This window comes from Electrophorus electricus, chromosome 10, assembly GCF_013358815.1.
Source record: "Electrophorus electricus isolate fEleEle1 chromosome 10, fEleEle1.pri, whole genome shotgun sequence".
In the NCBI taxonomy this organism is placed as follows: Eukaryota; Metazoa; Chordata; class Actinopteri; order Gymnotiformes; family Gymnotidae; genus Electrophorus; species Electrophorus electricus.
The window spans coordinates 6,549,956-6,575,623 of NC_049544.1; the positions used below are offsets into that span (position 1 = coordinate 6,549,956).

At 43.8% G+C, this 25,668-nt stretch overlaps 3 protein-coding genes across 16 annotated transcripts in view; 1 reads left to right on the forward strand and 2 right to left on the reverse strand.

Annotated features, from left to right (window-relative positions):
* Positions 1-525: 525 nt before the first annotated feature.
* On the reverse strand, positions 526-5,646 carry LOC113589102 (C-type lectin domain family 12 member B). The gene is made up of 8 exons (XM_027028577.2): positions 5,338-5,646; positions 4,944-5,054; positions 1,786-1,875; positions 1,536-1,570; positions 1,259-1,433; positions 989-1,149; positions 684-803; positions 526-537 (listed from the first exon to the last, which is right to left on the reverse strand). Exons 1-8 carry the CDS (start codon positions 5,399-5,401, stop codon positions 526-528), a joined length of 768 nt encoding a protein of 255 aa, XP_026884378.2. The 5' UTR covers positions 5,402-5,646.
* A 1,204-nt stretch (positions 5,647-6,850) lies between these two features.
* nes (nestin) lies at positions 6,851-16,167 on the forward strand. Its single transcript, XM_035530679.1, has 4 exons — positions 6,851-7,813; positions 9,355-9,479; positions 10,809-10,885; positions 11,591-16,167. Exons 1-4 carry the CDS (start codon positions 7,001-7,003, stop codon positions 15,778-15,780), a joined length of 5,205 nt encoding a protein of 1,734 aa, XP_035386572.1. The 5' UTR covers positions 6,851-7,000; the 3' UTR covers positions 15,781-16,167.
* A 5,048-nt stretch (positions 16,168-21,215) lies between these two features.
* mef2d (myocyte enhancer factor 2d) overlaps positions 21,216-25,668 on the reverse strand; it is a 47,091-nt gene continuing 42,638 nt past the window's right edge. For all 14 annotated transcript variants that reach the window (XM_035530853.1, XM_035530856.1, XM_035530859.1 and 11 more), the window contains one exon: positions 21,216-24,785. In XM_035530853.1, the coding sequence (XP_035386746.1) occupies positions 24,380-24,785 (406 nt within the window). In that variant the 3' untranslated portion in view covers positions 21,216-24,379. The remainder of the gene's footprint in view (positions 24,786-25,668) is intronic.

Consider the following 25,668-nt stretch of genomic DNA (forward strand, 5'->3'; position numbering starts at 1 on the left):
AAATAAAGAAACTTCTAAAAGGTTCACATCTGAGCTGGAGCCATGGCCCACCCTATTTATATGACTGCGATAATGTGGACATAAAAGAAAATCTGATCCAAGAACAGCATTATTAATCTGAGACCTTTGATTGTTACCAGTTAGTGCTTGTAATTTGTAGAGCCACTAGTTCTGGTCCTGCACATTGCCCTCATGGCTATGCTTCATCTGCTAGAGACTCAACAAAGGTGATTTCGTAGCTGCACAAAAGTACTTTTACAATCTTCTGAGCAATGGAAATAACAAACTTTAAAATAAACGGCATGTGCTTGAACAGAAAGAATAGCTTCAGTTTCATCCTTATTGATCTGGTAATGAGAGGAAATGAGAGTCTAGTGCTCCATCCTTCACTTGACTGACCATGGCATCGCACGCATCTCACAGATCCACCTATTAAACGTATAACATGAGGCCACCTTCCAGCTTTTCAGAGTGGTGTTACTGGTTGTTGAGAGCACACAATTACCATGTGATATTTCAGGCTGGCTAGCCCAGAACCTGTGAAGGAGAGAAATATGGTTTAGAAGCATCCAAAAGAAGAAGAAGAAGAAGAAGAAAGGCAAGTACTGATGCAAAGCGTGTTGGTATAGCAGTTTTCCCTCTACTGCCATCTGCTGGTGGTTAAGTGCGGGTCCGAGTCTTACCCTGTCTGCCTCTAGCACACTGCCAGTGGGCCACACCCACTGTTTTTCATTGGTTCTAGAAAGTCCAATCCAGTACCCATGATATCCATTATAATAGGGAGTGTGCTGATTGATGAACGCCTGAGTGTATATAAAACAAGCTGATGAAGGTAGGTGAAATGACATCTGATTCTAACAAAATTAAACTAGATATTAGCTTTTTGTTCACCAATATTTGTGGAGTACCTCATTTTAGCAAGGCAAAAATGAGATTACTCATTCCTTGACTGGTAAATCCATAGTTGGATTTGTGCTTTGAAACCCACCTGTTCCTCTGTATTGTCTATGACGGCTAGGTCTCCTTCCGTTTTCATGCAGTGCTCTCGACTCTTTTGCCAGGTTTGCCGGTTATAATCCCCAGTATAGAAAAAGTAACAGCTGGACCCGTATTGAATCCAGTGTTTCAAACAGGGCTCACAATGAAACTCTGCATTAAATAGCAGATTGACTTTATTCTGATTGCACTTGAATATCTTCCAGGTGAAGATTATACAAAAAAGGAAATCCTGGGGTGATGGTAAATTAAAGGGTTTTACCTCCATCAGTTAGATGACAGAACGCGCTGGCTGGAAATCTTGAAAATTGGATGATAAATCTCAGGGCTCCGTTAAGCTGATCTCTCTTTTCGGTCAGCTCCTTGTTGTCTCTCTCCAGGGACACCTTAGCAGCCTGCAACCTCTGGTGTGCTGTGCTCTCATCGGTGTAAAGAGCCTTCAGAATTGGTTAAGACACAGTTCAGGTATCTTAGCACTTGATTGACACTAATTATGCAGCCAATTGCAGCACGATATTTAACAACTGAGTTTCTGTTACCAAAAGTGTGCTGTATTTGGAAATCTGAATGATGTCTGTGAAGAAAAAGAATTCAGTATGATCAGTGATCATTTAAGTGCCTTGTAACGTACGTAAAATAAATACACATTAGTCTAGTCCTGGGTGAGAGGTTTCAGTAGCAGTTCATTACTGAAAATGTATGATGAAATTTTGGGGAATTTTTGTCATACAGTTTTGAGTGTCTTAACAGAGGATCCAAATGCAAAAGGGCAAGGGTTGGCTTACTTACTGAAGACGCAGACAGCCACAAGACCTGCTAATAAAAGAAGACACAGCAGCCCTAGACAGATTGTAGCCCGTCTGTATGGTGTGGAGGGATCTGAAAGAGAATGCAGTGGGATTACCAGAATTACTCAACAAACTCAACAGTTTTTAATTCTTTCTTTTGTACACTCTCCTCATCAATAAATCTTCTGTGCCCTCTGTCCTCTACACTTGCAAGATCTTCCCCACCTGCCCCATGGCTAACAGACACAGTCTGCTAGGAGAGAACTGAGGATTACAGGGAGGTGTAGGAGGAAAACTCATCTAGAATCAGACCTCAGCTCATACCAGTCTCTCCTTTCCAATTTCGCACTAGAAGTAACATCTGCAAAGTCATCCTACTGCAGAGGAAAATTTTAATCATCAGCATCTGATCCACACAAGCTCTTCACTACTTTTCTTCTCTTTTTTTCTACTTTCCTTAGCACCCCCTCCTCATATCTTACTCCTGAGGATTTCATCACCTTCTGTGAGGAGAAGCTTGCAGTAATCTGCCAACCCTTTTCCTCTGTTCCCACTGTTTCAACTAGTGTTCATTCCCCAACATCCAACTCTCTTGGGTTTTTTTTCTCTCCGCTCTCCTCAGATGAAATTCATCAACTCTTGACGTCCAGCAAACCGACCACATGTCTGCTGGATCCTATACCTTCCGCTCTGTTCCAGACGATCTCAAGAGATCTGCTTAATTTCATCTCTGTCATCATCAACAACTCTGTATCTTCTGGACATGTACCCACTGCGTTCAAAACCGCCAAGGTGGTACCAATCCTCGAGAAGGCCACACTCAACATTTCCAACATAACCAATTAAGCACCACTATCACTTCTCTTTTTCCTCTCAAAAACCCTTGAATGAGCAGTTTACAATCAATTATCTATTTTCCTCATCAAGAACCAGCTGCACGACCACAATCAGTCCCAAAGTAGATTCTCTACCGGTGTTCCCCCTTCTCTTCTCTTTGTATACTCGGTCTTTGGGTGATGTAATATCTTCTCATGGTTTCTCCTACCACTGCTATGCTGATGACACTCAATTATTTCTTTCTTTTCCACCCTCCAACACGCACGTCTCCAGACGCATCTCAGCATGTTTGACTGACATTGCATCATGGATGACAGCCCACCACTTGAAGCTCAACCCCAGTAAAACCAAACCTCTGTACATCCCAGGAACTCCTAACGTTTACCATGACCTTACAGTTTTCTCCTCAACTCATGTTTCAAATATGACCTGGTCTTGCAGATTTCTCCTTTGTAATGTACGAAGGATTCAGCCCTTTCTCTTGCAGGATGCTGCCCAGGCGCTTGTGCACACTAGACTACTGCAGCTCCTTACTTGCTGGTCTGCCTCTAAGAGCCATCAGACCTCTCCAACTTGTCCAGAATGCAGCAACATGACTGGTCTTCAATCATCCAAAGTTGACATGTCACTCCATTGCTGCACTCCCTTCATTGGCATCCATTAGCTGCACGCATCAGATTTAAAACCTTGATGCTTGCCTACAAAGCCAAAAATGGACCAGCACCTCTATACATGATGTCAATGGTCAACGCCCGATCCATACCTTGAGTATTTCAAGTTCTGGATAAGAGCATCTGCTAAATACTGTAAATGTAAATGTAAAATCCCAACATCTTGTCTGGTTATTATTACAGTTTCTCTCAGGCCAAGCCATCAGCATGTTGTCAGTTCCAAATACACATGTGCAAAGCAGCAAACATTTTTGCACAACAGTGAAAACCTTCTCATTGCTTGCACATCAGTTGCTATTCCAAATTATAGGAAATGGTTTGAAGCAAACCACAACACAATGGCTGCAGCTACTAATTACCAGTCCCCAAACACTTCCTCAGATTGGGTTTGCAATTGCTTATTCACTGCCTGCAATCTAACTTTAAACCAGTCAGTAGTGGTGTCTGACGAGAGACGGGATGCTGGGGTCAGTGAAGAATAGTATGTAGTCATATGAGACAATGTTCCATTACATCACGCATCTTCAGTAAGGGACTGGTTTAAGACACATCCACGCATGTCTATTGAATTTTTCCCTCCCTGTTCCCCATTCCTTAATCCAGTGTTAATCCAGGAATTCTTTTCTACCTAGAGATGGAAAGTATATGATCACTATCCCTATGACCAAATGCCACATAGGGCAATCTCAGAGCTGCCAGGGCTGAAGAGTTTTCTCACGCTGTGTTGCCATGGAAAATACCTCTGCAGTGTCTTTGCAGTGCTGATGAACACATGGCCCATTATCAGGGACAGGGTAGACCAGGCAGTGTAAAGCAAATGGCAAACCTTTGTCTTGTATTTTCTTCTTTCATATTACAGTATTTTTGGTTGTTTGCCATTTTGTGTTTGAATATGCATGTTTATTACAGCCCTATGTTGTATTAAACCCAATAAAATTACAGTAAAGTGAAGATGTGTTTTCTCAGTCTTGCGTTTCACTTTGTTGGAACATATGTGCCTGTGCCATGATGAGTTTATTGTAATTTTAATGAGACACTGTGGATTACAGTAGGTGTTGTTTAGCATTGTACAGTATTGAGAAGTATGCCACTTTAGAACCAACTGCAGAGAATGATATGAATCATTGAGACATGTAGTGTTTTGCATGTGAATGGTCCATGAATGCTGCGTGTTAATGTCTGAGTGAGTTATACAGTTGTGCAGCATGTATTGGTTTGACTGAAGCAGAGAGTTTTTCAAAATGTGTTAGTGTTTCACAAGCGGTGTTTGAGAATGCGGTTGCTTTTTTGACCGATGTGGATAAGCACCTGAGATGAGCTATACCATCAGTGAGACTGGAATAGTGTTAAGTCTGTGTTTGTATACTTTGAGCATGGAACACTGGTATAAACTTTTACAGCAATATACATTTAAAAGAAAAAGAAAATAGTTTTGGTAACAAATATGAATTTGATAAAATGAGAGATAGGAACCATAAAACCACAGTGTTTAACTCCAATTATAACAAAATATATATGTTAAATAAATTAGTCTCTTTTTTGTTTAATGTAGTCTGTGGGTGTGATCAAATAAATGAAGCTGGAAAGACTATTCTGGAGTCATGGCAGAAATACCAAAGTACAGTGTTAGTCGTAAAACGGAGTAACCTACCATTAGCAGCTGCAGTGGGTTCTCCTGTGGTTTCGGTGCAGATGTTTGATGGAGCCTCACCTTGGCTCATGACTAACGAGTACACCACATCCTCAGCCTGCCTCACAGGTGCTCATTGGGAGAAACAGAGTCGAGATAGTGGGGTCATTCATAGGGAACATGGGCCAACGCATGTACTACACTTCTGGAATTGTCTTTTGTTTTAATTGCCTTGAAATCTCTTAATGGCCTACCGTCTATGTAAATGTACTGAGTCTGAAACAAAGTGAGAAGCTTAAAAAAAGGTATACTTCAAGGTGTGACATTTTGTTCACCTTCATATTCTAGAGGTCAGTGAGAATTTCAAGACCACAATGGAAGACATGAATAGAAAAGAAGGTGAGGCAAACCTTACCTTCAGGCTCCACGTTGGCAGCCCTGTTGAAAATGACTGCTGAATAAGACACCTCGTCCTCCATTTGGAGCAGCACAAAGTTTAGCACACAAATCAACAGCTGACATTTAACCTACACTGCCACACTGGAACATGTGCTCAGAGACTTAAATTCATTTCCTTCTTGTATCTTGTGAAAGGCTCTGTATTGCCACACATATGGTGAACTATAACTGGACCTTACGCTTAGTACACAAACGTGTATAAAAATAATTTTAAAAACAGGCAAAATAATTGCTTACATGAAAGTATTTCACTGTTAGCACTTGATTGTTACCACCTGATTATTACTTGGGCATTTAACAAAGGCAAAAATGAGGAAGGAAATTACTTTGTAATGTTTTCACCCAGGAAGAATGTTTCCATAGGTGGCACGTTTATTTCCGTAAGTCAGTTGTGTTGAAAGTGTATTTGTCAAGGCAAATTATGCACTGCATTCCTTGTAGGTTTAACTTTTCATAGACCTAGAGTCAAACAAAAGGGAACTCAAAATGCAGAATCGTTTTATTTTCAAGACAAAGTAAACTAAGATTTAACATAAGATGAGATAAAATTCCCTTTATTGATGCCCATGGGGGAAATTCAGGTGATACAGCAGCTTCAGCACAGAATAAATAGAGGTAAAGGTAGAATTGCAATAAAATATAGTAAAAATAAAACCTATGGGGACAATTATTGTACTATATACAATTTCCCAAGTGCCACCCAATGTAATGAACGTGACAGTGAAATAGCAGCAGGTATACAACATGGAGGGCTAATGGGTATAAAGACATTATCAGTAGTATACAGTATAATTATTGTAATATAATATGTGGTATACAATAGTAGTAGAAAAAAATATCATTATATCATTAGCATTATAATTTATCATTATTATGTACAGGGTGAGTGTGTTAAGTCCCTCAACCTGGACCATTTGAGTTAATGTGGCTTTTGACCACAGTGTGGCGCAATGAAGTGTGCAGTTGTGAGGGTGCAAATAGTATAGACAACGGGACAGGGCAGCTGTTTGGTATCAGATTAACGTCTGTGCATGCTGTTTGTACCACATGATAAAAGAATGTTTGCCTGAAACATGCTGGAAAAATGTTCTGGCTTCCAAGAGTTTGAGTATAGTGCAAACTCTTGGAAGCTAGAACACTGTTAACGGTTGTTTTACTGGTGAAAAAGAAAAGCCCAAGCACTAACAAAGTTATATACAGTTTCAAAAAAAAAAAGAAGAAGCCCAACACCCTTTTCTGATCATGTTAAATATTTACCCTCTTATTCCAGCATCTTTGCTGAAGTTTGGAAAATCCTGATAATGCTTTTTAAAACTGCATTGCTTGATAACATCCTATGAAAGAGAGACACATCCCAGCAGTGCTAGAGTTAAATGCACAAATTACATCACCCCATCTCTGCCTCTTCCTGCCCCTCCTCCAGAGCCCCTCTGTCCACTGCTCCTCCCCCACTCCCTATGAAAGGAGTGTCTCGGACACAGTGCAAGGGCCACAGAGGCTTCCACAGGCGCCGGACCCCAAAGCCTTTAGAAACACGTGGTGGCCAGTGAAACAAAGAACCGACAGCGCAGAGCCAAGACAGGTTTAGAGTAGTTCTTGTAGACCTGCTTCCCACTGAAATGGCAACCTCAAGTGTCCGGCAGCCTTTGCTCCACGCTGGGGAGGAGCGTTTTCAGATGCTGGAGTTGAACAGGAGGCTGGAATCGTACTTGGGCCATGTGAAGCTGCTGGAGGAGGAGAACCAGCTTCTCTGGGGTGAGATCCAGGCCCTGAGGAGAAGCCAGGACACGGGCGGTCGGAGGCAAGTGCAGGAGGAGGCCGTCCGCCTGGCCAGGAGGGAGATACAGACCGCTTGGTTGGAGAAGGATCACGCAGAACTGGAGGTGGGCAAGCTCCTGGAGGAGATAGAGGAGCTCAACGCTCAGAGGCAGGGAGTGAGGGAGGCGCAGGCAGAGGCCAAGAGGAGACTCAAACAAAGCAGGGGTGAGCTGGAGGACGAGAAGAGGGCCCACATCTGGCTGAGGGAACAGGCAGCCCATCTCGAAAAAGAGCTCTCAGTGCAGGTGCATGTCCACCAAGAGGACGTAGCAGCTCTGAAGTCCTCCTATGCCCTGTGGAAGCCAGCGCCAGCAGTCCCTCATGAGACGCAGGCTATCAGGCTCCAGGGCCTGGGCGAAGAGTACTCCCAGCAAGCCGCCCGGGCATGGCAGGAGGCAGCAGATGTGTACCAGAGAAAGGTAGCACAACTGGAGGAAAACCTGGACCAGACCAAAGCTCACATGGCACACATCACCCAGGAGAAGAGGGAGAGACAGCTACAGGTGCAAGATTTGGCCAAAGAACTGATGGGCATGGAAGGCAAGAGAGAGCTACTGGAGAAGAATGTGGTCCATCTAAGAGACAGGCAGAACCAAGAACTTCAGCATCTTCAGGTAAGAATTAAGAGTTTTATAAATGTTACGCATGAAATGCTATTCAAAGACATGCAGTGGGGTTCAACTTGTTGTAATTTTCCATATGTAGTTGTGAGAAAAAGTTCGTGATTGCTTTCCAGTCCAGAATTTTGCAAGAATTAATCCTGAAATGATATTTGGTGTACTTATAAATAATAAATAAAGTTTTGGGGGGAAATGAGTGTTAATGAATCTGTGAATAAAGTAAAGCAAAGCAAAGCAAGCAAGCAAACAAAAAAACCCCCAATAATGGTAGAGAAAGAGTTCATTCATTACCAAGAAGGAAATTCCACTGTTCACTGTTTCAATATTCTGTGAAACACTGCAAATCCAACATTAGCACTAGAACCTCAGCATGAGTCTGATCTAAAGCTTTACTGAGACTGGGATGCGACATAACAATGCTCCAAACCCCACAACATTAACTTATCACAGAAAGGTTCAAACCAAAGAAATTCTGTATCACTGTCGAGAGACAGTCCTGAGACATTCAAGTAAGCCAGCCTGAAATTAGACATGAAACAAACCATTTTTATATAGAAGAACAAATACCCCGTAACCACTGCAGAGGACTGATAGGTAGCTCGAAAAACATTGGTTGAAGCAGCTGCCATTAAAGGAAGTTACACTAGTTACTAAATATAGGAGTTCACATGTTTTTCCATCAATGACCACAGGTTAAACACTTTGTTCAGTAAAAAATACCACTGGAATACATACATATTGCTCATTAAGTATTAATGCTCTTTGACTTTATTATTATGTTTTTATGCAGATCAGGTCACATTTTAGGAAAAATCGTGCACAAATCCTGATAATTTCATAAAGATAACAAAGATTTCATCATTATATTGTCAAACATCTGTTGTGCCAAGCCCCTATAGTAAGACTAAAGCAAACCTCATTATGATAACTACATTAGCCCAGTTCTGCCTTCAATTACTCTAAATGAGCGTGGAGACGCAGGAGCAGTGAGTGATCTTTTTTAAATTAGTGAATGATGCAAAAACAATGACTGGATTTCCTGTTATTCTTCTTTGAAACTCAACTGAAAAGAAAAAAAAAACCGTGGTCAACTAAAATAAATAAAAAAATCACAGCCTACAACCAACATTCCTTAATCACATAAATGCCATTTCATGTGAATAGACCTCATTGATTTAACACAAAGTTAACCACAATACAAGGGAAAAGCTTTGTGGTCTCTCAATCATTCCCACTGCATTAGTTATGGGCTGACAGGACATGGCTGACAGTGTAAAATACAATCAAACTACAGTCCTTTCAGTTCCATACAAGTTTAGCTAAAGGGAATTAGAGACACTATTTGGGCTTACCGGAATTCATTTACGGAATTTAGCAGACATTTACAATTACTCACTAATGCAGATATATTGTATGAGTAAAACACTGAAGATGAGTTGAAAACACACGTGAGGACTCTGAGGAAGACCTGCACGGAATGAAGAGTTTGGGGTGAACATTGGTCTACTGCTCTTTGGCTCTTCCTGCATGCGTAGACTCAGGTGCAGACTCTGGAAGCAGAGAAGGGAGGTCTGGGTGAGCAGCTGGGTGAGCTGCTGGAGGACAGACGAAACCTGCTACAGATGAAGACGTCTCTGGGGCTGGAGGTGGCCACTTACAGGTACTTGGCATGGATATTACCTGTTTTCTTTTTCTATGGAAATCACATCGTGATAGAGCCTAATATGTCTCACGGGTTTCTCGCACTCATCCTACTCATGGACAGGATTACTGTGAACTAGAGGACCTGCATTTTATCGAGGCGTCACTGATATGAATGTGGGTCAGCAGCCTCAGCCGCTCTCCAATGGGGCAACATTAGACCTTCAATAATTCTTCCATATCTGCCATCCCGCACTGCCCCCTCCCATGTGTGAACCCTGGGAGCATAAGTGAGTTGGGCGTGGAACAGCGATGGCCGACTGCAGCGTGCGTTCATTCCATTTAAACTATCTGCATCTTTCTTGTTCATCTTCTTGGTTCTCCTTAGTTCTGTCTTTTCTAATTCCAATTTTACACTGCGAGTGCAAAGCAAGTTCTGACTGGACTAAACTGTGTATAGTATACCATTTTAGTACCTGCAGTAAATACCTATTCAGTAACACGATCAGATGTGGGCAAACCTGGATACTGCGGCTAAGCCTGGAAAGCTTCCAGGGGAGAAGTACTCTTCCCAAAGGAGTGTTCCTATAAATGGGAATGCTCGTAGACACTTATGACAATGAGAATAATCCACGCGTGTGAAACGGAAATAAGAACTGCTGCTGCTCTGGCAGCGTGAATAAGCCGGATCTGCACTGTAGCGCTCACACTCGCATCTGTCTGCATCACTGGTCACCGCTGTGAGACTTGCGCGCTGCAAATGGTCCGGCAATGACAAATCTGACACTTCATTTCCATAAGAACACCCTCTGGCTCAAGCCTACTGCTCAAGAGCAACAAAAGGCCCCTCCCCCATCTTTTATTTCCTCCTTGGTCTTTTTAAAAATCCTCATTCCAGCACAGCAGCATACACACACGCGTGCGCGCGCACCCACCCACAAACACACAAACATACGTGCACGCACACACGCATACGCAGCTGTCCTTATTCTTTCACTGTTAAACTCAAGCTAATATTGAATATTGAATAAACTCTCTTCACAGTACTCTAAACTAGAAATAACCAAATCTAAGATACATCATTTTCACTACTATACATAAAATATTTCACAAAATGTTTTAAAAGTTGTTTTTAAGTCATATAAGCAGAACTGGTAGAAGGTATTTTAAGTTTAGTTAGAAAATATTACTTTGTACAAATCAGTTTTTGGATGCACATCCAAATACATTTTCAGTGGATTTTGTGAGTGGCTCAAGATAGTAATGAAGCCAATCAAGCTATAGGTTATCAATTCTGTGTGCCTTCCCAAACATAACACTGCTCATGCACCTTTTCCATGTTCTCCAGAGCATTGCTGGATGCTGAAAGCCTGAGAGTTGGCCAATCTGCAAAGAGGACCAGCACCCGGACTGACTCTCTTTCAGGTGAACAGGCCTCGATTACAAAACTACAAAACTAAAAGGTTCTAGCTGGAATTGATGCTTTAACTTGTATTAAGTTAAATGGGAAATCTATATTGGTCAGTATCCCACTCTATTTAAAATCAGAGCTCCAGAAAAGCTGGCCAAGTGCTTGTGGTATGAAAGCGGTGCAGTGGGTGGATTAGTAGGTGGGTGGGGGTATCTACATCACTAAATGGAAGCTGTCCTTATAATGTTTGCAGCCTTAGCCCCCATAGGTCGCTAGACCAGATGGCTCCATTTCCAGTAATCCAATCTAGGAGAAACAAAATGGAGATCAATATATCTCCATTACAGCGGTGCTACTATGTATCCTGATAATGCCTCGGGGAAATGAATTAGGGGTCTATGACCACGATTATTCAATATGACCATGCCTGTCTAACAGACCACATTCAGTTGGCCAGTGGTCTATTTCATCCCATGCAATTCTATATCCCAGGCATTATTAAGAACAAAGAAAGCATGCAAACTACAAATGCTACAAATGCACAGTACTACAATGCACAGTACCTGCAATATTGACTCATACATAATATTCATAGGCCTATAAAGTATAGCTTTTTCTCTGCTCTCCTGTTTCTCCCAAAAGGCTCTTATATTACAACTGTAACACCATAAGCTTCAGTTCATCAGATCCATTCTTACTACTCCCCGTTTCATTCACAGATGCACTCACCAAGCCCCGTGGGACTCATCTAGGGGCTCAGGGCATCTCAGCCTCCTGTCAGTTCAGCACTCTGCTGACTACAGCCTCCAGGTCAATGACCCACTCTAAAGCCCAGCGTATGAGTGCGACTCCTGCGTGGAGCCTGCCACGGATCACCCCCCAGGAGACACTGGAGAGGGCCCATACGACCGTGGAGGAGAACGGCTACGTAAGCAGGGAGGCAATGAAGCTGGAAGGATCGTCCGCAGCTGTGCCTCCCACCGGCTCCTCGCTTCTGTTCGACCTGGAGGATGCTAATAAAAAGGTGGGCTATGCTGCTAGTGGCTTGGCCGAACCTGCCTCCCCAGCTGCAGACGAGCCAGAGTCCATGCTTGGTGCACCTGTTAGAGAAAACATGCAGGAGGTCCTTCCAGAGAGTCGGGCAGAAGCTACGGAGGTCATGTCTAGTAGTGAAGAAGCAGTATTTCTGAGCTCGCTGCCTGGACACGTGAGTAGCCCTGTCCAGACTCCAGAAACGGAGGTTTTCCCTAATTCAAACACAGAGAATTCAAAGTGTTTAGAGGACGGTGAAGAGGAGGAGACCGAGGTGTCTACCGAGATGGCACGAATATCATATGCTCCTACATTTACTGGGGAGGAACATGATGCAATGGGACCGGAAGAGAAAGATGCAGCATCTGAGACAGAGCTGGAGTCAGAAAGCATCAGTGAACACAACATGCAAGAACTTAGAACAGACACTGCATCATCAGGATTCAAACAGCACGATGAAAGCACTAGTGAAACAGCTTCACCATTATTCGAACAAACAACGTGGCACGCCACAGACACCTTTAATCATATTCAGAAAAGTAGTGAAATCTCAACAGGGGTGGATGAAGAGGAGATTGTTAGCAATTTCAATACAGTGGAGTCACTGAAGGGAGCATATGAAATAAAGGAAGTGTCAACAGATGAGTGGGAGGAAAGAGAGAGAAGTGATACGGATGAAAGGACGGAGGTCGCAAGTTCTGGCCCTGAAGTGTGGGATGCTCGCGATGCTGTCACTGCAACGCACGTGGAGGAGAAAAGAACGGACAGGTGGGCGGGGATGGAGAGGAGAGAAGGTACAGAAGAACAAACCGAAGTTACATTCTCTGGCCCCGAAGTGTGGGGCACTTGTGATGCTGGCACTGCAGTGCAAGACGAGATGAATAACACAGAGTGTGAAGCTGGTGAGAGGAACGTGGAGGAGCACGTCCCTGCTGGAGACGAGGAGAATGAGACGGCAGAGGAAGGTGTCACGGATGAACACACAGGGAGAGATGCTATGATGCAGGACTCTTTTGGCCCAGAGATTGGTCCACATAGGAGTGTGGAATGCACAGAGGAAACAGCCAAGTCAGGGGTGGAGCCACATGACAAGGACCATGGTGTAGCTGAAGATAATGCCGGAGAGGAACAAAGGGAGAGTGACGATGAAGTGTCATTTAACGTCTGTGCTTCGTGGACAACCGACCCCGGTGAGGCTGACAGCTACACTCAGGAGAACACACTGGCAGACACGCGTCCCCTCATCCACTACAGGAGCGATGAGGAGACAGATGCCAATACTCAGGCCTCTCACATGGGAGTGAGTGAGCCCAGCGACAGCGAGGAGGAGAGGGAGCGGCACGAAGGGGTTGGCCACTGGAGCCAGAATGCCTCCAAGCGCTTTGACACCATGGAGGACCTTTCTGAGGAGCCAGAGATAGACAACCCTGACGACACCTTCCCTGACAGGTCTATTCAAGCTGTGACAGAAGGACCTGAGCTATTGAGCAGGAGCATAGATGGAACAACCCATGACGAGCCGGTAACGCTGGAGGCTGAGGGTCTTGAAAGTGAAAGTGGTGACGTAGACCGCCATGATAATGCACCAACGGATGATGCTTTGGTAGATCATTCAGAAAGTAACCTTCAAAATATCTCTGAGGAGAGAAACAATTGTGGGGAGAAGATAGAGGAGGAAAACAGCCATGTCCTTCTGGTTGAGAAGCAGAAAGAGAACGCTAATGAGTATGGCTTGAGTGAAAGTTTCTCCAGTGAATCCTGGGAGATTAGTGAACAAAAGAATATTTCAGCTAAGCAACCCAACAGCAGTGAGTATGGAATTTCCATTCCTAATGACAATAAAGAAAATTGCAATACAGAATCCGTTGCACAAATTGAGTCAGATGGTGAAGATGTGATGAAGACAAATATTGAAGGCCTTGATTTAGTCACAGACACACCACTGCCTTGTGGGGAGCAGATAGAGGAGGAGAACAGCCATGTCCTTCTGGCTGAGAAGCAGAAAGAGAGCGCTAATGAGTATGGCTTGAGTGAAAGTTTCTCCAGTGAATCCTGGGAGATTAGTGAACAAAAGAATATTTCAGCTAAGCAACCCAACAGCAGTGAGTATGGAATTTCCATTCCTAATGACAATAAAGAAAATTGCAATACAGAATCCGTTGCACAAATTGAGTCAGATGGTGAAGATGTGATGAAGACAAATATTGAAGGCCTTGATTTAGTCACAGACACACCACTGCCTTGTGGGGAGCAGATAGAGGAGGAGAACAGCCATGTCCTTCTGGCTGAGAAGCAGAAAGAGAGCGCTAATGAGTATGGCTTGAGTGAAAGTTTCTCCAGTGAATCCTGGGAGATTAGTGAACAAAAGAATATTTCAGCTAAGCAACCCAACAGCAGTGAGTATGGAATTTCCATTCCTAATGACAATAAAGAAAATTGCAATACAGAATCCGTTGCACAAATTGAGTCAGATGGTGAAGATGTGATGAAGACAAATATTGAAGGCCTTGATTTAGTCACCGACACACCACTGCCTTGTGGGGAGCAGATAGAGGAGGAGAACAGCCATGTCCTTCTGGTTGAGAAGCAGAAAGAGAGCACTCATGAATATGGTTTGAATGAAAGTTTCTCCAGTGAATCCTGGGAGATTAATGAACAAAAGAATATTTCAGCTAAGCAACCCAACAGCAGTGAGTATGGAATTTCCATTACTAATGACAAAGAAAACTGCAATACAGAATCCTTTTCACAAATTGAATCAGAGGGTGAAAATGTAATGAAGCCAAATTTTGAAGGCCTTGATTTAGTCACAGACACACCACTGCTTGAAACATTCCAAGAACAAGCACAGGCAGAAGAGCCCAGTGAAATGTCACTACAAAAACCCACACATTTAGATGTGTTTCCATCTGAAATAGCCATGACCAAAGAACAGCCCTGTCCAAAAGAGGAGAATGACGAGATGTCAAATCTGCCAATGCTTACTCATGCTGATTTACCAGACGATCTTTCCTTACACAGTGAGCTGTCCAGTCAGCCAGACAAGCAGACCAATATAGCCGTGTCAGACTTGGAGGAGTCTAACAGCTCAGGAGATGAGTCTCCAAATTCCAGCCAGTGTTCTCAGTACCTTATCCAGGCACGGGTGTCAGCCGAGCAGCCTGTCACAGGCCTTCTGGAGGAGATGATAAGTGAGGGGGTTGGAGAGAACAGCTCTGGAGATTGCATAGCTCCTCAGACAGAGCAACAGGAGAACAAAGGGAGTCGAAACAAAGAGGACCAGGAAGATGCAGTGGAGAACAGCAGCAGTGGAATGGTGGAAAACCACAGCAGTCTTTTTGAATTGAAAGAACAGCAGGATTTGAAACAATCAGATGAAAGAATAGGGGGGTCCCATGCCACTGTGGAAAAAGTTGGTGAAATGCCCACCCTAGATGACAAAGCATCAGACATGATGGATATTTTCCAAGGCAAATTTCTGAGTGAAAAATCTCTGACTAAAGAAAAAGACAATGACCCTCACAGCTTCTTTACATCAGGCTTTAAGGAAGGTGCATGGAGCACAATGGAATTTGAAACAGCTGCTACAAATGTCCTAGCAGAGCCTGAAAGGTTCTCACGTGATACTAATCATCCGAACCAGAGCATGGTGTTTGAGGAGGACTGGGGAGATGTGGGAATGGGAAATGGGAAACCTGAGAGAGAGATGGGCATCTTTTTAACTCAATCGGATGGGAAGAAGGAAAGGGAGGAGGAACAGAGGATTCCAAAGACAAAACAAATCCAGAGCACAGATGGGGAGGAAGGAGAAGTGCTAGCTGTTCAATCAGATGTCTCTACTGATGATGGAGACTCCTGGTCATCTGGTGAGGAGTAATGCCATGCTAAATGTACCTCCCCCGCTTACACAAACACACACAGTTTAGTTATTTTTAACTACATTTTTAGTCATTAACACTAACTGATATCTGAATAATGAACTACAGAGAAGTGATCATGGGAAACACAATGAGGAGTGTGTTATTGCATATTTGAGCCCTGCTATTCAAAAATGTTTTTGCCTAGGTGATTGAATCCATACGGAGTTTACCTCATATCTAATCTATGTTACTCTTTTTCCTACTTAGTATATTATTATTTTTCTGAAACATACACAGAATCAGATAGAAGTTTCAAGAAAATGCTTGAACAAAACAATTTTTTTTTCCATAGGTAAATGCCATAGAATGATTTGAAACCAATAAAATGGTTTGTAAACCATGTATTCAGTTGCATTCGTTCTGTGTTTACAATGATTTAATCTTATAAACACATTACTAAAGAGTAAAACCAGCACATTCACATACACAACAGCCAAAAAAGAACAAGGAAATCCATTTGGAATGTTTGACTGAGTAAAAGAATATCATATATACTGTGTGGTCACTTTATTAGTTATACCTAACCTATAACTATAACTTTTATGCTGCCTTATATTTTACAGTTAAATGAAATCAGTAAATAAACACTACTGACATCACTATTGTACTATTTCATCTGCCTGTGTACATTATAAATCCTGTAGCATGCACAGATATATACACACATACATACACACACACACACACACACACACACACACACACACACACACACACACACACACACACACACACACACACACACACACACACACACACACACCTTAGAGCTGCATTTGACACTGGAGATCAGAGAATACTCATTGAACGCGTATTTAAAAGGCCAGTGTTACTTTGTCAGGGTCAATGGTTATGAATTTGACAGGATGTCTGAAACATGTGGAATCTCTACACTGGCGTCCATTTACATAGAGAGTATATTTTTAGATGCTAGTGTATTTTAAGACTGTGAATGGATTAAGCCCAGAATACATTCCTGCTATAAACCCAGTAGGTGTTTTGGATCCATGGATACAGGTCAGCTAGTAAATTCCAGAATTAAAATTAAACATGGTAAACATGTTTAGCCAATATGCTACACACAACTGGAATCAACTTTCACAGGAAGTTTAATAATCTTTTCTATTTAAATCAACTATTTTTAATTTCTTGGACTGCCTTGTTTATGAAAAGTGCTACATAAATAAACTTGCCTTGCCAAAATTAAAAAGAAACGAATTCATTTACATCATTTGCTTCAAACCAGCTGCATGGCAACAGTTCTGGAAATCTCATCCAATGTGCAAATGAGCGTCTTAATGAGTGGGTGGGGCTAAAGTGGGAAGGCCAAAAGCTTTGGACTTGTCCCGGTGTCCCTGACCCTGCTCCCAATACAACCTTGACTTCACAGCTCTAAAACCACACAGCAAAGCAGCAGCCGGGGCACAGGAAGAGAACACCTGTAACAGATTGCAACCATGCCTTCACCTCCCTCATGTTTCTGCTCCCGTGATTCCCGGGTTAATTAACCGTTCCATGAAAAGTGAATTCTTCAGGCTTTAGTTCAAGCTGAGGCTTACAGATGAGGAAATGAGGAAAAGTAAGTGTGTGTGTGTGTGTGTGTGTGTGTGTGTGAGAGAGAAAGAACTGATAGTCTAGAAATAGTCATTATATTACCTCAGCAGACTGCAATGCTTTTTTTCTTTCTAAATAGTTCACCCTCTATGTCTCCATGTTTCTGCTCAGACAACCCAGTTATTTGGGCAAGCATAAATGGGCAGCTGTTGGTCACACACACCCACAAAAAGGCATGAGGATTTACAGGTCCTCTGGGAGCTAAAACAAAAGGCAGGCGGATGGAGAGACATGTTGGGGGGTCCACTCTGCCCCTCTGCACCTGTTCTATCTGGGGACCTCAGTCACTTCTACCAGCTTCTCATAGCACATGACACAGCACAAATACCCCTGATGCAAGAGCCTGCAACCCATTAAAAAAAAAGCCACTGATCTGAGATCAATGCTATTTTAACCTCAGCAGTGTTAGGGTTGGAACAATAACTGTAGAAGCTGATCCTGCATCAGCTAGGATAGACAAGTTCTAAAAAATACCAGTGTCCCATGACCACTCAATATTCAGCTGAGATCACTGAATCACGAGGTCATGGATTTAACCAACGGCTTGTAGAGCCTAATGGTGAGCCAAGACCATAAAACAGCTAAACGCGTCCCTAGGTTTAATCAGGAACGATGTGCTCGATTGCTGGGGCCATCTGCCTCTGTTAGAGCACTTTAACCAATTTCCTGCGCCTGAGATTTGCTGAGTGAATGAGAATTTGTAAAACTGAACAAAGCCAGACTTTACACACTCGCCATTTCAATCAGTCCCACACCGCACGCTGACGTCACACGCAGATGTAATTTGTCTTTATGACTCAACATAAGTTTTCTAGCTTTAATACATATTTCAGTCATAAGAAAAAATGAAGATAAGCACCCCCACCCTTTTATCCCAATCACTTCATGGGTGGACAGCAGCTGAGAGGAGAATGCCAGAGCACCATTTTAGAGAGGTCAAACAAGCAAGGAATTCTTCATCAGCCAGATCAGATATGACAAATGGAAATTTTCAGGTTGCCTCGTTACTCTAAACATGGCAACCATGATATGATATCAAGCATCAACGCCACTAAAGCATTCAAGCATGACTAAAAAGCTGGTTTAATCTACAGGCTTTACTTTAAAAAGGTCAGAGATTTCATAGCACTTGACCTTACAATGAATAGTGATGCTTTTAGAAAGACAGACCAGAGCTGGCTGCCAGACACAGACTACGCGAGATAAAGACCCCAGCCGATGGCTTCCCGTATAGATTAGGTTTAGCCAAGAACAGCAATAATGTGTACTTAGGAATTCCCCTCAGTATGATGTACACTGGGTACAACAAAGGTTCGGTTCGAGGAAATTATTGACAAGACAGAAAAGTGAATGTGAGCCGCAAGACCGACGCCGACTAGAACATCAGTGTAGAATGTCGGAGCGCAGCAGGTGAACAGTAGCAGGGGCCTGTATCCGAAATGCCTTCAACCGTTGCACTTGACATTGCAATTGACCTGCTCAGCTGACATTGTGGTTACCATGTCTGCTGAGGTCCCAGCAATTCCAGTAAGACCCACCCGCCTGGAAGCGTCATGACCTACTGCTTCAACAATGCGCGGGCAGCCACACAATCAAGCAGACAAGGTCTCCTCTGTGTCTGTGGACAAGAGAACCAGGTCATCCTTAAAAAAAAAAAATGTAAAAAAATAAAATAAAAAATTGAATGACATTCATGAGGGAAAATCAGGACTATTCCTCTATTCTGAGATTTGTCATCTGTGGTCACAATACCTCATACTCCCATCTAGTGGGCAAAGGAGAGTAGTTCATGTGAGGTCCTTATCACCAAGTCTGACTACACTTTTATGCCAAGAACTGTTATTTAAGATGGTCTTCCATTCTCTTGTTAGCAGTGTTTGCCTGTGTGGTCAGTATTGTATAGGCATGAAATATGGGTATGTTTTCAAACACTGAAAATCCTGCAACGACCCTGAGGCATAGCTGGACATATTATGGGAAGAGCGGAGAGACAGGGCTTGAACAGGGACTTTAGCAGAGCATATCTTGCACATGACAGTACAGAAATGACCATGAACCTTGTAGTAATCTGGGTTTAACAGATTCAACATCAAATTTTCACAGGATTTATCAGGAATAAAACTTAAAGTGCATTCAGACAGAAGAAAGAACTCAAAATCAGACGCATACCACTCTGTAGGTCAACTTGTCTATTTAATATATAAAATACGGTAAAACATACGCAAAAGGGGAGGGTCATAAAGGACAAATGGATACTTTGGTACAATAACAAACACTTTCTGTAAAAGCAGTATATAATTTGTAATAACATATCAGTGCATACTTTGTTTATGAAAATATACACAAATTGTATATCATTCTCCGAAAACAACAGAAAATATTTTTTTTTGTTTACAACAAAACTCAAAGCAGACTAGCAGAACACAATATATTAGCTATCATTTTTCTTTAAACTTTTTTTCTTCAATTTCTATTCTAGTTGTGTGTTGTATATTCTCAATGAAATTACATTTCAGTTTATTTATATGACTCATTCTTTGCTTGTTTTACGCCCATGCATTGACATCTGTCTGGTCTGAATAAATTAAATGAGTTGACGTCCCTACTCTTCTATGCGTAGAGACACTTTTGTACAATTGATTAAAAATTGCAGCATTGAACTGGTCATTCTATGAACTTGTTTATCACTTCCTTCCATTACCAATAAGGACTAATATCACTACTGTCGTTTTTGTTTTTACTTAATAAATCGTGCAATATTAGTAATACCCCTTTGAAGAAGAAAGAAAAAAAAACAAAAAAGAAAAAAGATATTTATATAGTATTTCATATATAATAAAATCAAATCAAATTGAAATAAAATAGGATGTCTAACCTACACAAAAAAACAAGACCACGCAGAAAAAAAATTTCAAAATTATTATGATTACCACCATCAAAGATGATAACTATAATGGTGATGATAATCATTATAACAATTAGAATTAAAACAGACAATAGAACTGTCACCAGCACAAATTAACACTAGAAAAACTGAGATGCTCCAAACATGATACATGGGGGATATAGGGGCGAAAGTTAACTATTCACGCCACGATTGTCTTTCCTGTTGATTATGACGACCATTACGAAGAGATCCGTGCTGGAGCTTTTAAACATCTCAGCCAAAGAAACCGTTCCGGGATCAGAGAACTGGATCAAAGCTCCGTGTTTAGGTCTGCACGTGTTCTAGCGTGCAGGCCCAAAGTGGTGAAGGGTGGTGCTGTGTGTGTTTGGGTGTGGCCAACTACAGCCCACCTGGGTATACTGCACTGTCATGGATACACTCTCTCCTCATGGCTCGTAGAGGTTCTAGATCCCACAGCCCGTGGACCGGGTTATATCAAAGTTCTTTAGCTCCAGCTGTGCCGTGGAGATTTCGGACTGCCCTCCAAGCAGGTACGTCCAAACCATACGGTACTGCATTCGGAAATGTTTGTGTGGGTCAGTCGAATCTTGGCTAGCAAGGATGGACTCCAGGTTACGGTGGCTTATGCGAGGTGAGATGGCTGCTTGCACTTAAAAGCGTTAGCGATCTTCCGCGAGCAGAGAGAGAGAGAGAGAGAGAGAGAGAGAGAGAGAGAGAGAGAGAGAGAGATGCAGGGCAATGAAGGAGAGCCAGGTGAGGGAAAGAACAGCAGTCTGGGTGCAGGGCTGGTGTGAGGGCTCGGCAGACAGGAGTGAGTCATCTCAGCGTTTACGCAGAAATCAGACAAAATCAAATCGACCTCGGAGACAATTGACCTCTGAGTCCAGCGTTACTTTTAATTCAGGGAACACCTTTTAAGGAGCAAGAACGTACTTCTATCATCAGTAAATAATCTAATTAGGTCTGTCACAACTAATCTCTTTTCCAGTTGTTTCAAAGACGGAGCTTTGAGGGAAATGGAAAATTGTGGCTAAAGATTTGGGATACAAATACACATACAGCACAATCGAGATCATTTTAAACTTGCCATGTTCTCAGTCAACAACTGCTCATAGACTTTGAGCCGTGACTGCTGGGTCTCTCTCCCCCCCCCCCTTCTTCATTATCATCAATGAGACATCCTTCATTCTAATCACTTAATGCACTACACTAATGCACCATAAAACAATTTGTGTACATAATTGTTTAAATAATAGACATTTTTTTTTTTTGCGCGCGATTTGAGAATTGCACATTTGCAACACGTGTCAAGTTAAGTCTAGTCTATTACGTTTAAAGTACAATGTTCTTTTTACAAAAGGTGACATTAGTCTTCAGTAATCGTTCGTCGTCAAAAAATGAGAAATGAAATTATGGGGCCATAATCACGTGGGAGCATGGGATCTTCTTCCCTGAAGAGCACACGTGAGGGGGTGAGGGGGTGGGGTGGAGTGAGTCTGTATGCAGAGGGTCCCGTCGGAACACAGAGGAGCTGTCTTTAGGCAGGGCATCGTGGGCCATCCTGCACTTCTGCGCGAGGCCGAGTGCCTAGTGGTCACGCCAGCTTGGAGTGGGAAAATGGAAGCAATGGTGGTGCATCGATCCATTGACCAGACTGATCGAGTGGGACAGGAAATGAGGAGGGCAATGAGGCATGAATTCTAAAGAAGTCCTCTCTGTGTGTGTGTGTGTGTGTGTGTGTGGGGAAGTTAGAGAAAGCAATGGAAAGGAGCAGAAAGAAACATAAAGCCCCCTCCCCCCCCGCTTCACGAAAGACACCTGACGAATAAAGAGAGCGGAGAGTGTCTGAGTATGTGAGTGTGGGGACGGTGGGGGTCGATTTAAAGTGCACTCCATCAGAAGGACGATTGCAGGGGAAAAAAAGAAGCGCTCCTAAAAACAGTCACGTCCATGTCAGTGCCCCATGCTGCATTTCTACCAGGCTTGTAACGTGGTAGTTTATTTACACATAGAAATATAAAGACAGCTCCACTGAGAGTTACAGCTCTGTTTAGGCAGATCCAGCACGACCTGCATGGTCAACACACGCATTTCTATGTACAGTGCCCCTGACCTCACTTCTCTTTTGCTTAATCCCAAACGCAGAGCCGAACCGGGCTAAACTCCGGACTAGAATACGCCCTGACTCTTCTAAAAGCCCCACGCCACTTGGGAGAGTTCTAGAACTCCAGCTCCAACTCGAGCCCTAAACCCCCTCCCCAATTGCCCTTAGGAGGCTAAAGCCAAGTCACAGACCCATTGCACGCTCACCAATACGCTCCTCTCGTTAGTCAAGAACACGGGGGGGGAGAGAAGGGGGTATTTACATGCTTGGAAAGTCTAGAAACCCACAGCAACTGCCCTGAGCCTACAATGGCTCAGCTTGTTTCTAAACTTATCTGGCAAAAAACAACATAAAGCTTCAGAAGATTCAACTAACAAAACATCTGAACTGCGCAGCCAGACAAACAAGTAATAAATACAGAACGCATTAGGCTGCCTCTCACGTAAACCAGCGGTAGTGACGTGACCCCGGTCACCTGTTCCTCCCCAGAGCGAGTGGGCGGAGCAACGCGCTCGCATGCGCCCGTGTTCAGCATCTGGGCTGTGTTTCGGCTTGTACAAGCAGGGCTACATTTGCACCTGATTACGCGATATGTGCGGCACAAACACACACGGCTGTGTGTACGAAAGTGAAGAAAGTGAAAAGCGCGGCAGGCCCTCCTGCTTTGTGGGGAGCTACCCTAACGAGCTCTCCACGCGAAGGCGCACTGATGAGGGGTTTGGTGCAAGCTGGTTACAAACAGAAAAAATAAAACCCCAAAAACATACCGTGAAACTATGACTGAATTGAGCACTTGGCTGTTTACCTGTTACTGACATCATCTGTCACACACACACACACAAACACAAACACAAACACACACATTGTCAGTCCATCACCAGTTCTGCTGGCCAACATATTTTGTGGCTTTCAGAATTCATCTCTTGGACTTTGAGTTGCATTGAGTCACCACAGTCCTTCCCTGAAATATGCACGCTGCTTGCTTTTTTTCTGTTTTTTTTCTGTTTTTTCTCAAATCTTGATTAGGTTAGCAGTTCATGAGAGCCTTAGAGCCTTAGCCTTTAGCTTGATTTACAAGACAAAGGTCCTGGAACATGATTAAAACGAATATTGTGGCATTATTAAATATACTGTAAGTCAACACCATAGGCAGCAGTTTTAGCATTAGAGTAAAAAGAAGAAAGGTGGTGGCAAGTGGAGAAAACAGCCATCAAAAAAGATGAATAGCAAACACAAGCCATTAGTCTCACACACACACGCACGCACGCACGCACACACACGCATGCACACATACGCGCAAGCGCACATAGGCTTGCATGCACACACACACACACACACACACGAGAAAAAGAAATGAACCCTTCAAACAACAGCATGATCTGGAAAACAGCTTGCGAGCAGCTACTCTATGCAACACAATGAGCAGTGCGACTGGTCTCAGATCAGAAAGGTAAGCGTGTCAGTGCTGAGTTGACCAGGGATGAGAACAGTGAGTACTGATTCGAGGGCTCCACCCCGGTGTTCCCTCGCATCCGACTCTGCCACGGAGAGGGAAAACCTCTGATCCTGTGTCTCTCCGCAAAGGTCCAACTCCTCAGTCCCCTGTAGTTAACACACGTTCACCTGGATTGGCATCTCTGTCTGCGACTGTCGCGAGTGTGTGTGTGTGTGTGTACATATATATGCATATTGGTATCTGCTTTGTTTGTCTGTGTGTGTGTGTGTGTGTGCGTGCGCGCACAAGAGAAGAAAGTTGATAGAGTGTGCACAAGTGTAAGCATGCATGTCTGGGGGTGCAGCTGTTGCAGGGAGGTGAAGTGTGTGCATGTGTGTGTGTGTGTGTGCATGTGTGAGAGAGAGAGAGTGTGTGTATGTGTGTGTGCGTGTCATGGAGGGTGCCGTGGGTGGCTCTCTCTCTTGGCCTGTGTGTTTATGTGACCCAGGTATCCAGTCTCATGCGCTTGACGTTGGCTCCCTCCTGGTTGTCCGAGGAGCCCGGTTGTTCTGCAGACGCGCGGAGCGGCCCCAGAGTGGAGCTGGCAAAGTCCGGGGGCCGCGGCTGGCCTCCGTCGTCCCGGTCGCTGCCCTCGTACGAGCTGCCGTTGCTGCTGATGCTGTCGACTGGTGAGCGGCCTGTGGGCTCCAGGCGCAACGCCCCGGGGTACTGGGTCAGGCTCAGGCTTGTGGTGGCCCCCGCTGCAGCGGCCACGGCGACCGCTGCCGTGGAGCTGGGAGTGCTGCGGTCCCGGTTCGGAGACACCGGCTCAGACTTGATACTCACACTGGGGTTAGTGTTCACCGTCAGGGTGGCACCGTGAGGGAGGGGCCCCACTGGCCTGAGAGAGAGAGAGAGAGAGAAAATAGTCCATGTAAACATACCTGCGTATTTATCATTTAGACAACAGGAAAACAGCTTAGTGAGATACTACAAAGACAAAGTGCTGACTGACACAAAGGACAGTCACTGAGACAAAACTGGAGCCCATGACACTAGCCCTGGACAAAACTGCCACTTAAAGACAATAAACACAGCCCTGAACCAACAGCTGTTTCAGCAATTCCACAGGGGAAAGCCAAGCATAATGGTGTGTGCATATCTGTCTGGAGGTGTGTGTGTGTGCATGTGTGTGTGCGCGCGTGCAGGCCTTCACAGTAGGCGCTCAGACATACAGAACATAGGGACAGAGAGGTTATGGAGGCAACAGGAAAGCAGCTGGTTCCCTACGCCATGCAGTCTCACCCTAGTCTCTCTCTCACAGCCAGCTCCAATTCTCACGCTCCCTGGACCACAGACCAGATCTCACTGTGTGTGTGTGTGTGTGTGTGTGTGTGTGTGTGTTTGTAAGATGCTACCCACTGACCATGCACGTGTCTTAATAACGCAGGGACAGGGACAGAGACAGAGAGTCAGAGAAAGAAAAGTGCAAGAGAAGACATCCGGCATGACTGATTACAGGCAAAGGCACATCATTGCTCCAGTTCAACAGACAAGGGCCAGAACAGCAAAAATGAGAAAACGTGGCAAAAGACATGGCTCAGGCAACAGCGCAGAGAGAGAGAGAGAGAGAGAGAGAGAGAGAGAGAGAGAGAGAGAGAGAGAGAGAGAGAGAGAGAGAGAGAGAGAGAGAGAGAGAGAGAGGGAGGGAGGGAGGGAGAGAGAGGGAGGGCATGAGAGAGAGAGAGAGAGAGAGAGAGAGAGGGAGGGAGGGAGAGAGAGAG

Bases quoted from the DNA above. Each gene is read 5' to 3' on its own strand.
- LOC113589102 (XM_027028577.2), bottom strand. From the start codon at position 5,401: ATGGAGGACGAGGTGTCTTATTCAGCAGTCATTTTCAACAGGGCTGCC. The intron at 1,150-1,258 runs GTAAAACCCTTT...TATTTAATGCAG, and splicing joins CTGTCATCTAACTGATGGAG to AGTTTCATTGTGAGCCCTGT. The intron at 804-988 runs GTGGGTTTCAAA...ATATACACTCAG, and splicing joins TAGACAATACAGAGGAACAG to GCGTTCATCAATCAGCACAC.
- nes (XM_035530679.1), top strand. From the start codon at position 7,001: ATGGCAACCTCAAGTGTCCGGCAGCCTTTGCTCCACGCTGGGGAGGAG. The intron at 7,814-9,354 runs GTAAGAATTAAG...CTGCATGCGTAG, and splicing joins AAGAACTTCAGCATCTTCAG to ACTCAGGTGCAGACTCTGGA. The intron at 9,480-10,808 runs GTACTTGGCATG...CATGTTCTCCAG, and splicing joins CTGGAGGTGGCCACTTACAG to AGCATTGCTGGATGCTGAAA.